The sequence below is a fragment of the Podarcis tiliguerta genome, assembly GCF_965153285.1.
Source record: "Podarcis tiliguerta genome assembly, chromosome: 14".
In the NCBI taxonomy this organism is placed as follows: Eukaryota; Metazoa; Chordata; class Lepidosauria; order Squamata; family Lacertidae; genus Podarcis; species Podarcis tiliguerta.
In genome coordinates this window covers 40835959-40853331 of record NC_139547.1, presented here as the reverse complement: position 1 = coordinate 40853331, position 17373 = coordinate 40835959, and the positions used below count along the sequence as shown (strand labels likewise).

Sequence of the window (17373 nt, the reverse complement as noted above, 5' to 3'; positions counted from 1 at the left end):
AGGGACCACGAGGGTCATCTAGTCCAATCCTCTGCAATGCAGGAATCTTTTGCCCAAGATGGGGCTTGAACCCATGACCCTGAGATTAAGAATGGGTGACACCTGGCTTGAGAGCAGTACATGTGAAAAGGATCTAGGAGTCTTGGTTGACCACAAACTTGACATGAGCCAACAGTGTGACGCGGCAGCTAAAAAAGCCAATGCAATTCTGGGCTGCATCAATAGGAGTATCGCATCTAGATCAAGGGAAGTAATAGTGCCACTGTATTCTGCTCTGGTCAGACCTCACCTGGAGTACTGTGTCCAGTTCTGGGCACCACAGTTCAAGAAGGACACTGACAAACTGGAACGTGTCCAGAGGAGGGCAACCAAAATGGTCAAAGGCCTGGAAACAATGCCTTATGAGGAACGGCTAAGGGAGCTGGGCATGTTTAGCCTGGAGAAGAGGAGGTTAAGGGGTGATATGATAGCCATGTTCAAAAATATAAAAGGATGTCACATAGAGGAGGGAGAATGGTTGTTTTCTGCTGCTCCAGAGAAGCGGACACGGAGCAATGGATCCAAACTACAAGAAAGAAGATTCCACCTAAACATTAGGAAGAACTTCCTGACAGTAAGAGCTGTTCGACAGTGGAATTTGCTGCCAAGGAGTGTGGTGGAGTCTCCTTCTTTGGAGGTCTTTAAGCAGAGGCTTGACAACCATATGTCAGGAGTGCTCTGATGGTGGTTCCTGCTTGGCAGGGGGTTGGACTCGATGGCCCTTGTGGTCTCTTCCAACTCTATGATTCTATGATTCTAAGAAATCTCATGCTCTACAAACTCGAGCTATCCCAGTTGCAGTGGCAGAGCTTTGTGAGCTGGTACCCACAGATCTCATTATTTAGTGTAGGGCTGACCCACCCAACTGCTCTGAATGTCACTGGACACTTCTGCCCTAAGGGAGAACTGCACTGGCACACAAGTCACCTGACACCTTCTCAAAAATGTCAGGAGTCCTTTAGCGGTGATCCCTGCATTGCAAAGGGTTGGACCATTTGACCCTCAGGGTCCCTTCCAACTCTACAATTAATTACTTCTAAATATGACCCCTTCCATATATTCAGTATAAATGATGCATGGATGCTCTCTTCTGCACTGCCCTTCCCATCTGAAACATGATCAGTAGCTAAACGAGACAGTGCATTCTCAGTAGCAGCACCAAGGCAATGGATTCTCTTTTGATGAAGGTTCATTATTAGTTCAAGCCATGTCTGGCTGCCTACTGGGAGGTTTCAAACTCTCATTGTCCCCACCTGTGTTTCAAAAGACATCCAGAGTCTGTGCAACTCCCACTGTCTAGAAACATGATGCCGCTACTTCTGTTGCTCTATAGACTGGGTGGTTTTTGTCACGACCATAATTGCAAATAAGCTGTGGCAGTGGCAAGTGCCATTGGGTCTTTGGTAGAAGAGGTCTGGGTTTGGACCAAACACACAGATCAAATATGGGTTTTAGCTGGTTATTAAGGGTCTCTTTCTCATATATGTGCACACTCACATTCACTGGTGGTGCAAATGGATCCAAAAATACAAAGGCAAACAGAGACAAGTTGGATAAACAAGTAGCTGTTTAGTGGCAAAGTATGTCTTACAATGGCATTACCAGTTAGGCAAGACAGCAAAAGTGTTAAAATGTTTGAGCAGGCATGAAAACACTTGGTCTGAAATACATTAATTTTGAAACACTCACATAAAATAAGGCACAATGCGTAACTGTCAGGTATTCTGCTAAACCCCAAACCTCTGGAAAACATGAGAAAGACCAAACTAGAAGCATATCACTTCTGAATAATTTAAAACACAACAAAAGTGCTCAAGCTATTAAAAAACAAAACCCACATTCATAGAGAGATACGCCCTTTAACTACTTGTTTTCCACCTGTACCTTTGACAAGGTACTAGCTCAATTATCACAATGAGTGTTGTAAGATTTTTTTAAAGGCTTGAATGTCTTTTTCCACATTCAAAAAAGTACTATTACCAGCACTGTTGAATTTTACTTCCTGTTAGTTAGAAGGGTTTCATGCTCCAAGCTGAACAAGCTGTAAGACCAGCAGTACTCCCTCTCACACAAAATATCCACTGACCTACATGGGAGATAAACATGGGGGAAGAGAATGGGACTCTGTTCTATAGTGAATGAGTTGTCCAGCATATGACAACACATTTAATGATGGTTCAGTCATTATAATGACAACCGGAAGGAAAACTGATCTCCAGGTTCCAGAAACAATAAACTATTCTAACAGGTAAACATTTCAAGAATGTAACAGTTCTTTCAAAACTCTGTATTTTTTAAGTGCTACTGAAGGATGCTATTCCAAGCACCAATCCAATTTATTCACTGTTCTAATCACTACTATCCCAGAAACCAAGACTTGAGCATTCTGACAGGCAAGTAGTCATGAAAATGTAACAATTCCTTCAAAAATCTGCATTTTTAAAAAAGTGCTGCTCTTGGAAGTGTTTGGAAGCACCAGTCAAATTTATTCAGTCTTCTTATTAGCATCATCTTGGTCTAAGGCAGGAGGGTTGCTGGGCAGAAACCTGCTTCCGTTAGCTATTTCTTTCTTTGACAGACTGCTGGGGGAGAGAGAAGAGGGGGAAAAACAACACTTCAGATTCCTGATTTCATGGCTCACACAAATCCAAGTACCATAGGTTAGTATGCCTATTACTCAGAATTTCCAGAACAATTTTCATCATTGTCTCTCCTTAGATGTACCCAACAATCTTCAAAACGCTTTTCAATAGAGGACAATGGCACCTATTTTGGCTTCGAGAGAGGTATGACAATGCCGTTTTAGCAGTATCATTTTGAAAAGTAGTTCCAACTTTAGGTATGATTCCCTATTTGTGTGGAATGATTGCCTAAGGCTTCATAAGCAGCAGCATCCTTGTCAAGAGAGATGGCTCTGCAGCAATGACCATGACAGCAGCATGTATGTCCTTATTAGGCTAAAGGCAAAGCACAAAGTAGAAACAGATTAATAAGGAGCACTGGGGTACATCTGGCATGTAATTCAGTTCAGGAATTCTGGTGCTTAATGTTGGTCAAACCAAAGGTTCAGATCTTGACATGACAGCTGCACTGAGTATTGCAACTGGTGACATACATATGTAGTTTTTTACTGCGCAATTAAAGCAGTGTACGGCCTCGGCCCAGTATACCTGAAGTAGCATCTCCACCCCCACTGTTCACCCCAGACACTGAGGTCCAACTCTGAGGGCCTTCTGGCGGTTCACTCAATGCGAGAAATGAGGTTACAGGGAACCAGGCAGAGGGCCTTCTCGGTAGTGGCGCCTGCCCTGTGGAACACCCTTCCATCAGATGTCAAGGAAATAAACAACTATCTGACTTCTAGAAGATATCTGAAGGCAGCCCTGTTTAGAGAAGTTTTTAATGTCTGATGTTTCATCATGTTTTTAATATTCTGTTGGGAGCTGTCCAGAGTGGCTGGGATGGGCAGAGTATAATTTATTTATTAATTTTTACTATTACTATTGCTATTACTACTATTCTGTTCTCCTCCCTGCTGCAAGAGCAAATGTGATCCTAAACAGCTTAGCAGTAACAAAAGCAGGCTGATGGTGGCACTATAATGTAACCCTTTACAAAAGTGCTTCTTCATTAGCTGTGTACTGAGTGCAAGATTGCAATCCCATTTTTAAAAAGATACAGCATGCAACCTTGTCTAAAGGCTCTCTTACCAAGCCTTCAGAACCTCTGACTAGGCCCTTACAGAAGTTACTATCTCCTTACAATCATTCTGACTCACTTTTGACTACATACTTAGTTATGTGAAAGAACAGAAGGCTAAATACTGTTCTGTGGACTTAACTGAAGCAAGGTAGGAGACCCATCACTCTCTCCTGCTCTTGTTCCCCAGCAGAAGGCACTGAGGGACATACTGCCTCTGAACACTACAGTGCATCCTGATAGCCCTATCCTCCATGAATATGTCTAAACCTCTTTTCCATTCCATCCAAGTTTCCAGCTGAGCTTTAGTAGCATGGAACAGCCTGCAGTGTGCTTTATGTTCATGCTCATGCTGTTACGTGCGTGCGCATTAGTTACACACACTTAAGAGACTGCACTTCTAGAGACCTAGGATGGAGGGGCTGAAGCCTGCAGACTAATGTCTTTGAAAAGGCACCCCAAGAGGGAAAATACAGATAATGATTTATCAGGGGTCTGTACCTGGGGCATTTCTGAAAAACAGGGGCAGCTGGAGTGTATGTATGATTAGAGCAAGATGGGAATGACTATATGGAGAAAGATTATGTCACACCATTGCTTCATTGAGTGCAGTACTGTCTATTCAAACCAGTAGTGACTACTCAAGGTTATTTAGAGGTGCGTCAAAGCACTGTTGCCCGAGATTGCTTAAGAGCAGGTACTTTTTCTGAGCATCATTGTTCAACTGGAACTCTGTACATGCCTGGGAATTAAGTGTTTGGTTTGGCTCTGCTCTGAGCATGATGCTGTTACAAGGAATCAGAGGAAGCAGTGGTAGCTGAAGTAACTTGTAGCAGGGGAAGCTCCAGAGGTCCCCACCAAATAGCATGACTATAGCAACTGGTCTACAGGGAGATTCCTCTCAACAGTGGATGTGAGGAATGATGATATGCACAAGCTAACCATTCCCCAGTATCTCTACCATATTGAATGCAATCAGATGCATTTAATTAGCATTAATAAGCAATAATTAATTGTGCTTGCTCAAACCTCGCTCCTTAGATTTGAGTCCCCCCCCCCCCCCGGTGCATTTAGGTATCCACTGCTTTCTGTCTAGCTCCCTAATGCTCACTTACATGCCACGCGGAGGTTTTTTCCAGCTATCTCCAATATCATTAATAGGAACTATTTCAACTTATGGTCCAGGCAATGTTAGTTTGGGTAGCCTGTGTAATTTATAACAATGAACCAGCTTGCTATTCTATCTTTCTGAACCAGGGCTTCAAGCTGCAAAGCCTTTTTGATTGCTGTCCGCCATGTTATGAAAATGAACATTATATTCACAAAGATTGGCATTTGTTGTTCCTTGCCAATTTCCCCAAATAAACAAGGCAGCAGTGGCATTCCTATGGTAATTGTGTCTACTGCAATGGCATCTACGGAGCACAGTTTTCTCCAGGAAAGATCCCCCAAGGGTTGCTTTAGTGAACATGCATGCCGGGTACAGATTCACACACAAGCAGATCTGGTAATAGCATTACTTAGGTATATATGGGCAAGGTGCGCAACGTGCAAATGACACACACAAAAAGTAAGATGAGGGCCATGGGAAAGCTCATTTACACTTCCTCCACACATAATGAGTTTAACTTAAGTACCCCCAGGATAGGGCTGGCCCAGTCATGAGGCAAGGGTGAGGCAACCGCCCACAGCAAAGTCGGTCTGAATGACTTCTAAAATAAATGCCTCCCGCCCTAACAAAATTATAATTGCTATTACAGTATATCAGAAGCACAATTCCTCATGATAGGGTCTGTGGACACTTACTCTGGAGTGGGCCAGTAGCTGAGCAGAGTAGTAAGAGACATGTAACAAACACTGAGCACTCCAGACACCGCCAGTGATAGCATGCCCAATCCGCCAAGCACACACAGCAGGGTGAGTCCTCCCAATGAGATTACAAAACCTGAAAAGGACAAAAAGCAGTTTGTTCTCTCTCTCTCTTTTTTCTTTTTAAAGTTGAATAACAAACATGACTAATCAAAAATTTAAGACTATTACAAAATCAAGACCGCAACTAACTGAACAAAATCACAAAAAATCCAGTAGGCTTCTATGTGCATACAATTTCCCCATAATGCAGAGTTACAGTATTTAAATTCAGAAAAAGAGAAAACAAAAATCAGAAGAAGAGAAAACAAATACAGAGTGATTTTCCTTTTATTGTAAAATATATTTATAAGTGATAAAGCTTCGCCAGTCCTTCACAAACAAGTTTCTATGTTTATTTCCTTTAGCTGATTCTCAGTTTACATGTATGTTTCTCTGTTAGGGCTATCTGCCAAATCCTTTTGCACCAAGCTGTTAAATTAACTCTTTTAAGATCCTTCTAAAAAGTGGCAGTAGTCGTATGTGCAGTTACCAGTTAAGTATCCTATCGGGGGTTATCTCTCAAGTCCACATTATCATCTGAAACTAAATTTTGTAGAGCAAGCTCTGGGGTCTTTATTAAGAAGATTGTTGAGTAATTTTATCCATTTCATTGAAAGTTTGATCCCAGAACACTGATACCTCCACACTTGTCCATCAAATATATTTACCGTATTTTTCGCTCGATAACACGCACCTGACCATAACACACACATAGTTTTTAGAGGAGGAAAACAAGAAAAAAAATTCTGAATGAAACAGTGGATGTATCATTTTTGTGCTTCATGCTGTGGCCACAGACATGTGATTTGACGGTGAGTTTGGGGTAGCCCAATGCAAAAATCCTGAGAATCCATGTGGATCTGTGCTTTGTAACCACGTTTTTGCACCACTGCAGTCCCAGGCAACAGTGGGTGCATGATTTTTTTGGTGCAGGCTGTAGCCATGGATATGCTATGTGATCTGATGTTGAATTTGGGGTGACCCTATGCAAAGATCCTGAGGATCCATGCGGATCCATGCTTTGTAACCACGTTTTTGTACCATTGCAGCCCCAGGCAACAGTGGGTGCGTGATTTTTTTGGTGCAGGCTGTAGCCATGGACATGCTATGTGATCTGATGGTGAATTTGGGGTGACCCAATGCAAAGATCCTGAGGATCCATGTGGATCCATGCTTTGTAACCATGTTTTTGCACTATTGCATCAGATCATTGCTATGTGATCTGATGGTGAATTTGGGGTCACCCAATGAAAAGATCCTGAGGATCCATGTGGATCCGTGCTTTGTAACCACATTTTAAGTGGGGAGGGAAGGAAAAACATAGAGGTGACAAGGTGCACCGAGAGGGGTGTGCGGAGAAGCAGCTAGCTAAGAATGCAGGAGAGGGGTTTTACCGGAGGGAGGAAAGGAAGGCAAAGCGCACCCACCCAAGCCAGCTCTCTCTCCCCCCCCCCCCCCCGCATGTTGCCTGCGAGTCCCTAGACGCAGCAGCAGCGCTCTGCTTTCCCCTCTGCTTGCCTGTAGGGGAGGGGTTTTCTCTGCTCTTTGTTCCGTTTGAGCAAACACAGTAACGAAACAGAAGAGGGTGGGCAGTAAGACCCTGAGGCAGAATGCAGGAAAGCAATAGCTTTCTCTCTCGGGAGGCTGGAACACACGTGTGGCTGCCTGCAATCAGTTTACCACATGAGAATGAAGATAAACTGGTAAAATAAGGGGGCTGGGTTAAAGCTAAAGAGAAAACCTCAAAGACCCCTCAAGAACAAGGCAGGGGTTCAGGGCTCCCAAAGCCGAGCTGCAGCCTTAGAAGGGAAAGAGGTGGTTTTTACTACCCCGCTGCTTCCAATTTTTTAAAAGGCAAATTGCAGGAGAAGATGCAGCAGTCAGTCACTCTCTCACTCCCTCCAAGCACCCACGCTAGCAAACAAACACACAGGTAACCACACACTCACAAAGCACACGCACTAGCAAACACACAGTCGCGCTGCAGAGTGGCCAAACCTCCTAGCAAGCACTTCCCTGGCTTCTGCTGACTGCAACGAAGACGACCCTCGAAGAAAATGTGTGATGCACTCGGGCCAGTCGGCTCCAGGGACCACACATTCGCTCAATAACACGCACAGACATTTCCCCTTACTTTTTAGGAGAAAAATATCTGCGTGTTATAGAGGGAAAAATACGGTATATCTATGTTTATGGCTTTATAGGGTGGACAAATTAAGTTAGTTCTACATGTTCTACAAGAGTAGTCCATAACATAATGCCCAACTGCTCATCTAGTAAACTGGGATGACTTCTCTTTTCTTGACTGCTGGAGAGGGGCCTCTTGCCAGGTCCAAAGCAGCATCAGAGGTCCTATTTCTTGACTACCAGGTGCACCTTTCATTTGGAAAGGAGGTGAAGGAGGTAATTTATTATCTCTGAATGGGGGGGGGGGGGGGGTTAAACAAAGCCAGCACATGTTGCTCCAATTCTTATGTAGCACAGGTATGTTGCTGTCCTCACATATCCTTATGGGAGGGAGGTTTGCCAATACCATGTGTACCCAGCTACAGAAGAACCTGTTTTTGGTGGTACCTTGTTCACCTAACCTGGCTCAGAAAATGCTACAAGCCACAATGGCTATGTTCTACCCCCACTGCTGGAGACAGTATGCCTCTGAATACCAGATTCTGTGAATAGCAGGTGGAAGCTTGCAGGCTTCCCATGGGTGCCCAGTTGGTCACGGTGAGAACAGAGTGGTGGCCCTGATGGCTACAAGGCTTGATCCAGCCAGATGGTTCTTATGTTTCCATGCGTTCTGTGAACCGTGAGCTGGCTGACCCTATCTTTAAAACTACAGAGGAGGAAAGTCATACACAGTGGTACCTCAAGTTACATACGCTCCAGGTTACAGACGCTTCAGGTTAGACTCTGCTAACCCAGAAATAGTACCTCGGGTTAAGAACTTTGCTTCACAATGAGCACAGAAATCATGCTCCGGCGGCGCAGCAGCAGCAGGAGGCCCCATTAGCTAAAGTGGTGCTTCAGGTTAAGAACAGTTTCAGGTTAAGAACGGACCTCCGGAACGAATTAAGTACTTAACCCGAGGTACCACTATAGAAACACTTACCTCTGAGGATAAGAATAAGCCAAGGTTCCTGAAGCATCTTGGCAATATAATTATCTTCCCAGAGATAAGATTCTGTGCTTCAGTAAGAAGATTTTAAACATGGCACAGTGTTCAAGTCAGCACTTCCAAGATAATATACATTTCATGTGGGAAGGGATTTCCCAAAACACAAATCATCAGTGATATGCAGGCATGTTGAATTATGTTTGACAGTGGAACAGAATCCCCCAGAAGATGGTGGACTCTCCTTGATGGGAGGTTTTTAAACAAGAAGTTAGATAGCTATCTGCCAGGGATTCTTTAGCTGTGTGATTCCTGTGTTACAGAGGGTTGGACTAGATGACTTGGGGTCCCTTCCGACTCTACAATTATATGTTTAGGGAAGTTTTTAATGTTTAATGCTGTATTGTGTTTTTAATATTCAGTTGGGAGCCGCCCAGAGTGGCTGGGGAAACCCAGCCAGATGGGCAGGGTATAAATAATAATAAATAATAATGATAATAATAATAATAAGCTGCTCTGTGACCGTATTAATAAATTCATTCATTCATTCATAATAATAATCTGTCATTGCCTTCTCTAGCTGGCAGTAGCCACCCAGAGTTTCAGACGGGGACATTTTCAGCCCTACGTGAAGTTTGAAACACACTTTCTGCATGCAAAGCATGTGGTCTAACACTGAGCCATAACTAGTCCCTGGGTGGAATTCCACCAGCGTACAGCATAAAAACAACAACTAAACAGAATACCTTCCATGACAATCACTCCAATGCAGGCAATTACAGTTGTGGCAACAACAAAAACCAGAAAGAATGCAACTGGAATTGCAGACGCTGCAATGAAGACCAACATTGACAGGGCAACGAAAGGATGGTCATCTAAGTATTGGCCAACTCGAGAGTTCATAAAAGCAACAACCTGCAACATAAAGCGAAAAAGAATAAAGATTTAAATATCCTAAGCAAATTAACAAACAAACAATTCTGGGAAGTGAAGTTCATAGCTGTCAACTTTTCCCTTTCCTTCCGAGGAATCCTATTCGGAATAAGGGAATTTCCCTTTAAAAAAGGGAAACGTTGACAGCTATGGTGAAGTTACTTCAAGAAGAAATCACTTACTTAGCAATATTATTAGACAAATCTTCTCATGCTATGAATATTACCATATTTTTCTGTGTATAAGACTAGGTGTTTTTTTTAATCAAAAAACTAGGTTTAAAATTGGGGCTCATCTTATACATGGGTAGTGCTGAGGGGTGTTTTCTTAATTTGGAGTCCCCCAAAATAGGGGGTGTCTTATATATGGGGGCATCTTATACATGGAAAAATACGGTAGTCTGTATAGAACAGCCTTCCCCAATCTGGTGCCCTCCCCAAATTCCCAGCTAACTCAGTAATGCTAGATGGGGCTGATGGGAATTGTAGTCCAAAACATGTGGAAGCCAACAAATTAAGGTAGGCTGGTGTAAAATGCTTTTCCTACATGCCTTATTTAACAACTGAAAGCTTGACAAGTTCTATCCTGCATGCAACTGAAGACATTCTCCTTTGATGTGTGTCAGTGCAGAAAGGTGGCTATTGTTCTGTGTTTTGCTTTTTGTAAAAAGCTGGTGAGGGTTGTGCAAACACAGGAGCTAAAACTAGAACTGGAAATTTAATTTGCAGGTTTCTTCTGAAGGTGAAAACAGGAAAGAGGAGTAGTTCAGAGGTCAGCGTTCTCACTCTACAGGAGCAGCAGGTTTTAATAATGCATTAGGCCTATCCTATTAAGTATGACACTGGTCACCCCCAGAACCTGCATCTTGCATCAATCACAAAGAGGTGGGGAACCCATTAAAAAGAAGGTATTATGTGGCAAATCCATTTACAACAAGGCTCTTGACCGATTTTGTGAAGGTGAAACCTTGTTTATATAGGAGAATTGAAGTCACAATGTCTCTTAGAGCAAAGGCTAGTGGAGGCTTCTGAGCTAACACAGGCAAAAATAATCTTATCTGACTAAAAGCTGGTGGAGAGCCCTTTCTGTTGTCTTCTGTACCATGTATACCAGGATGCCCTCCACAACAATATTCCATTCCACTTTGGCTCCACTTAGTTTTTGGCTTCCTTTTCTTCAACAAATTATTAGCATCCCACGCATACCAAGCATGCTTAGTTCTCACGGTGCTGCTGCCCAACCCAACCTCATTATGATATCTGTACTACTGGAATCCTTGGGCGGGTCGGCGTGGCATTCCCAAAATAGTTTCATGGGCCAAATGGCAAGACTTGGTGAGCCAAGTTTGGCCCACAGGCCAGAGGTTCCCAATCCGTGTACTTATCCAACACTCTAGCCACTATATCAACTGGCTCAAAATCACTTTAAAAAAATCTGCAGTGCAATTGTAATTGAGACAACCCCCAAAGACAAGAAAAAATATCATAATAGAATGACAAAATTCACAACTCACGTGTGGGTTGCTATGAACAGTTTCCATGACTGAGTGCCACCCTTTCTGGAGTTCTTTCATCTCTTTAGACATGATGCCGCTTTTAGGTCAAATATTGAATCGTGCTAATAAGAAATCAGTGCATTTTTAAGCACCAAATCTTAAGAAAGAAAGAGAGGAAATGAATTATTTTTCTAATTATACTATTTTCATACCGAGTGCCTAATATTTGCTAGCACTCAGAAACATTTTCTGATAGGCAGGTCAATGGAAACATTACAAAGGTTGTGGAACATCTTGGGTTAAACTTATGTGTGCACATATTTTGAGCTTAAAGTGAAGTACACTGGGTATTGTTGACTATTTGTTATTGCTGCATTGTTTGGTATTTCAAATACATAAAGGTAAAGGTAAAGGTAAAGGGACCCCTGACTGTTAAGTCCAGTCATGGACGATTCTGGGGTTGCGGTGCTCATCTCGCTTTACTGGCCGAGGGAGCGGGCGTTTTGTCCGCAGACAGCTTCTGGGTCATGTGGCCAGCATGACTAAGCTGCTTCTGGCGAACCAGAACAGGACACAGAAATGCCATTTGCCTTCCTGCAGGAGCGGTACCTATTTATCTACTTGCTTTCAAACTGCTAGGTTGGCAGGAGCAGGGACCGAACAACAGGAGCTCACCCTGTCGCACGGATTCAAACTGTCGATCGGCAAGCCCAAGGCTCTGTGGTTTAGACAGCGCCACCCGCATCCTTTCAAATAACTATTTATTCAAATAAATAGTTATACACTAAAAAACTCCTAACTATAAAGGTAGGTTTTAATCTGCAAATACTGTATTTAAACTAAATCTTGGAATAAGAGGAGGTGCATAAGGCTTAAAATATAGCTGGTCCTCTTAATTCATAATGATTCTACATTTATTTGGTAATAAATACACCTATAGACGTATACCATCCATGGAACAATAATTTGTGATCAACAAACAATCTTGTTTTATTTGTATGAAGGGCTGTCATGCAGGAGTTTTCAGTGTGTCATCTTCTAGACTGACCAAACAAAGCAAAAGGGAGGAGGAGAGAATGGAGAGGCACGGGAAATCCACCTTTAGCATAAGAGTAGTAATAATGTACAATATGTTTAATCAGAAGTAAGTCTCATTTTGGCACCAATCATACTTCTGGCTCCAGCACTGAAAAGGTCATTTTCTTTGTAACTCTATGATGTACCTCCCACTAGGGAAGCCACCTGAAGAAGAGCCTCAACGAAAGATCTTATTTATTACATATACAGTGGTACCTCGGTTTAAGAACAGTCCTGTTTATTAACTATTCGGTATTTGAACTCTGCAAAACCAGAAGTAGTGTTCCGGTTAGCGAACTTTTCCTCGGTCTAAGAAGGGAAGCCGAACGGTGGAAGGGCACCAGCGGCGGGAGGCCTCATTAGGGAAAGCATGCCTCAGTTTAAGAATGGACTTCTGGAACGGATTAAGTTCGTAAACCAAGATACCACTGTATTTAAATGCAACTTAACACTAAGGCAGTCTCTAAGCAGTTCACAAAACACAATGTGTATATATAACAAACAAATGGAACAAGGCAATTTTAAAAAATAACATCCCCCAAAGTGAAACTATAGTAGCATAGTTTTCAAAACAACTTAAACTATCTCTCTTCAGCCTCTTTCTTGCCAAAGCACATCCTGACTCAGCCTGAATACACATTATATATGTAAAACACATTTAAAGCATATGACTTTCCCCAGGAACTGCAGTTTACCCATCACAGAACTACAATTCTCAGCACCCTTAACAAACTACACCTTCCAGGATTATTGGGGGAGACAACATATGCTTTAAATTTATGGCATGTACACAGCCTCACACAATACAACACTGACTCAAATAACACATCACACTCAAATTCTGTCCTGCATGTACACAAATCAAACAATACCTATTACTATTTATTAAATTTCTATACTGTCCTTTACCTGAGGATCACAGGACAATTACAACATAAAAACACAAAAAATATATAGTAACAAACAAAAACAGTACCACCACCCCCATGCTTGCTATGGCGTGTGTCAGAATTAGCTGGAGCCGACAATACACACAATTCATTTTCAGCGTTGTAATCCTGCTTTTTAAAAAGCGCCTAAACATTCTGTTAGTGAACCTGTAACCTAGGTTTACGGGGCCATACGGTAAATAGTTTTTATATCTGTTTCTAACACTGGGCCTGGCTCATCCATTCTACTTGCACCCCTCTTTTCTGCTTGCAATCATTTGAGTATCTCCCTCTCTGTCCCCAAACTACTATCACCAGTTGCTCCTTCCACTCTTTCAAAAATGCACCACAACGACATCAGGAGACGCTTAACAACACCTTAAGTTTGAGGAAAGGAATCCGGAAAGAGGTACTCCTTCAGGTATTTGCATGCCAAGCCCTGTTGAGGGCTTTAAAGGTTAAGTCCTCGCATGGCAAACTTCTCATATCAAAAGTTACTGGCTGAGTTGCCCCAGCAAATTACACTGTCCATCTGTTGTGTCCATTCACTCTGCAGTAAGCCTCTCGCTTCGCTGATCCACACGCCAAGGCTGTATTTGTTTTGCTGGATAGTAATAAAGTATAGCAAACTTAAAAAAAATTAAAATAAACAAATGCAGCCATACTTTTCTGATAATAAACCATCACAGGTAAAAATATCCTGTGCAGTGGGGGGGGGGGGCAGGCTGCACACTACACAAAGCTCTGGTGACACATTCACCTAAATCCCTAGTCTTCAACAGGTGGGTCGGGACCCACGAGTGGATCACGGTCTGATCCAAGGGGGGCGCAAGCAGGAGCACTTCCACCATGCTAACATATGGCAAAAGATTACCAAATGGGTCCCCGTGGCCAAATGCACGTTCGGGTTAAAGTGGATGGGGTGGGGTGGAGGGTGTCCTGGATCCGAAAAGGTTGAAGACCAGGAACCTAAAAATGTGGTGACAAAGGCGCAGAGAGATTTAAGCTGAGGAAGGTTAAGAGCCGACATCTGAAAAGTTAAACGACCTAAAATGTTTAAAAGGGCAACAAAATCGGGGCTCAACAGGGGCGGGCGAGATAGGACAAGCTGCAGCATATGATGAGCATCCCGTTCCCATCCGATGTTCAGAGTGAAATATTTGGGGGGGGGGTTGAAAGAGAGAGAGAGAGAAACCACGCTGCCCTGTTGAATCTCCGCCTGCTCGCTTTCCCACAAACGCAGAGCACGGAGTTGGGTGGGTGCGATATTCGGGAGAGCTGCCCCTGTTGAATCTGTGCTCCAAGGCCACGAAGTCCCGAGAGCCCCTTTCTTGTCTGCCACCCCACACTAGAACTAACCCGATGGGGTGGGAGTTAGGAGAAGGCCTCGCTTTCTTTCCTCCACCGAGGTTGAGGCCTCCGGAGCCTACGACTTCCCTTCCCGGCCCTCCTACCTCAGCCCGGCTCGAGCGCCGCAGCGGCCCTCCCGCCTCATTCTCTCTCCCGCCGGCGTCGCTCCTCGCGCGGATGAGCCGCCGCGCCCTGAGGAGGCCGGGCCCGCCTCTCCGGCCTACAAAGAAGCAGCAGCAGCGCCCGGCGAAGGGAGCGGGCGGTCCTCGTGCCCGCCTCGCCGCCTCAGCCTGGCTCCTTTCCCTGCCGGGCCGAGCAAGCGCCAAGCTCCCCTTCTTTCGCCCTCGTCCACGGGCGCTTCCTTCCCGCCGCCTCGAGGCAACCGATAAAATATACTCACACACCCCCAGTCGATATTCTAGCAAGGTGCTTTTCTGTGAGGGGAAAAAATGTATACATAGAGGGAGGGATATGCGTAACCTTTTTTTAATATAAACGTGCGCGCGTGCGCGTAGAAATGATAAATTTATTTTTAACGGCAGTTTCTGAGGCCGCAGAGCAGGGCACGGTTAATATACGGTACTTTTTGAAAGCCAACGGAAGCTGGTGAAACGCCTCACGCGTTTTAAGGAAATTACTGTATTTAGCAAAGGAGGATTCCATCGTTAAGTTCCCGTCTAAAACAGGAATCACTGGCAAGCAACCCGATTCGTAAGAGACCAGTGTGCACGTGCACGTGTGCATATAGATATATCTTCCACAAGTATATCTGTGTATTTGAACATTTGGCATGTCCCTACAATCGGCTGTAAGCGGTTTGCAAAGGTACAAAGAACAAAAATCAAAAGGGAAAATCTGACTTCAGTTAAAGTGGGGGGATAAAAAGAAAAAGGATTCAGTAAGCTTTGGAAGTGCGTGTGTGTATATATATATGTGTGTGTATGCACAAATGTATATATGCATCATTATTTCATCATTTTTTATTTGTATGCCGCCTTTCCACAGTTAAAAAAGGCGACTTACAGCATAACAAGATTTACATAGTTACAAAAGTCATAAACAATAAATAAACCACATCAAAAAATACACAACCAGATGGGAAACAATTTCCACATAAATCAAAATCTAAAACTAAGAATACAGCATTAATATCACAGTTTAAAATGACATAGGTAAAAAATAACAGCAATTCAAACAAAAAAGAAAAACAAAACGGAGCCCTCTCTGCCCAGTAACAGCAGCAGCAGTCCTTTATAGAGCCCATCAGTCCCCACCCTAGGTTAGGTGTTGAGTGGCAGGACTGGGGCCCTCAGGCGCTGAGCAGTACCCTTTATATACACATAAATTGTGATAGAATATGCATATTTGGCGGCCTACATGTCGCGCCCAAAGAGGAAGTGCATCAACAAAAATGGTATAGATCTGCAAAAAAATGCATATTCTAATTTATATGTATTTAATAATAATGAAAAATTAAATAGAAATACAACACATCTCATTCTAATGGAGAAGGCTGTGCCCAGGTGAGTCTGCCCAGGTGTGGCTGCTCAGTCTCTTGTCGGGATGCTAGCTTTTCACCATGGGCAACATCAAGGGACCCCAGCCTCTACTTAGATAGGGCTTTTGAATATTTAAACCAGATTTGGACTCAGTTTTGACCTTCAAAGAGAGGGTACCTTCAAATAAGACTGTCCTTCAAATAGAGGACAAATCAGCTAAAAGCTGATCACATACCCCCCCCCCCCCCCCCAGTTATGACTTCCATGGTTGTCATGGGCAGTATCTCTCAGCCATCAAATGTCTGGGCGAACAGGAATGTTTTTTAAAATTCTTCCTGAAAACCAGCAATGAGGAAAACAGGCATACTTCACCAAGGAGGGAATCACAGCCAAGAAAGCCCTGTCATCCATCAAAGCCAACTGGGCAGCAGACAGAAGTGGTGGCACTAACAACCTCCCCTGCCAATTATGGTAATTGTAGGACCCAAGATGACTGATAACTGGTGGAGTCACTTCTTTCAGGTACTTGGGTCAAAAGCCATTTAGGCTAGTTTTATAAGCTAGGACTACTGATACCTTGAATTGGGCTTGGTAGCACAGTGCTAGCCAATGCAGAACTATCAGGACTGGTGACACATGGTTGCATCAGGCTGTCCTACTTATCAGCCAAGTAGCAATCTTCTGCATTAGCAGAATTTGCACAACTGAATATTTCCCCATCCTGAAGTGTTAAGATTCCCTGCCATCCCGTTGACTCAACTCTCCTCTCAGCTCTACATTGAGTTGATAATTCGTCTTACCACGTCAATGGGACTTTCAGTTGTAACTGTCCTTCACAAACAGCAACTGAAAGAGATCAGGACTAGAAAAAGCTGCTGTTCCAGCCAACTGGGTAGATTGGGGGGGGGGGGTGAGCTGGAAGAGAAGGGAAGGGAGAGAGGAGTCATTCTACGTTGCCTAGTGACAATAATGCTGTCACCTTGGCTACCCAGACTGAGAAGTGAGAGTGTTATAGAAGTTCTTTTTGACGTTCAAGCAGCCACCAGGCACAGAGGCAGGTAACTAGGGCAGCAACAGGTAGAAGTATACCCACTCCCCATTCCCTAATCCCTTAATGTGCACTCAGTAAGGGTGTTGGGAAGGGCAGAACAGGCCAGGGTCCACTTTGCTTTCTCATAATCACTCTGGGATTGCATGAATGTCCAGCTCCCTTCTCTAAAAGTGTGTGAACTTGCCCTGTTTCCAACTATTCCACAAAAGGTGCGGGGGGGGGGGGAGAGTTGGGATCAGATTTGATAGGAGAATTAAAACACTCAGCAGGAAGGAGAA

At 43.7% G+C, this 17373-nt stretch overlaps 2 protein-coding genes across 13 annotated transcripts in view; one reads left to right on the top strand and one right to left on the bottom strand.

Moving 5' to 3' along the window:
* Window positions 1–1588: 1588 nt before the first annotated feature.
* LDAF1 (lipid droplet assembly factor 1) lies at window positions 1589–16966 on the bottom strand. 4 transcript variants are annotated; one of them, XM_083413834.1, is made up of 5 exons: window positions 16845–16966; window positions 11208–11346; window positions 9508–9676; window positions 5545–5683; window positions 1589–2621 (listed from the first exon to the last, which is right to left on the bottom strand). In XM_083413834.1, the coding sequence occupies exons 2-5, from the start codon at window positions 11277–11279 to the stop codon at window positions 2525–2527; spliced, it is 477 nt and encodes a 158-aa protein (XP_083269960.1). In that variant the 5' UTR covers window positions 11280–11346; window positions 16845–16966; the 3' UTR covers window positions 1589–2524. The 4 variants fall into 4 exon arrangements, with proteins under 4 accessions (XP_083269960.1, XP_083269961.1, XP_083269958.1 ...); XM_083413835.1 differs by lacking the exon at window positions 16845–16966 and adding an exon at window positions 14950–15091; XM_083413832.1 differs by lacking the exon at window positions 16845–16966 and adding an exon at window positions 14650–14807.
* DNAH3 (dynein axonemal heavy chain 3) overlaps window positions 15112–17373 on the top strand; it is an 85773-nt gene continuing 83511 nt past the window's right edge. Inside the window, exon 1 of one of the 9 annotated variants that reach the window (XM_083413258.1) lies at window positions 15112–15370. The gene's annotated coding sequence lies outside the window, so the exon portion shown is untranslated. Of the gene's footprint in view, window positions 15371–16207; window positions 16567–17035; window positions 17122–17373 lie in introns of those variants that run through there. The other 8 variants (XM_083413265.1, XM_083413260.1, XM_083413261.1 and 5 more) reach the window with 8 other exon arrangements.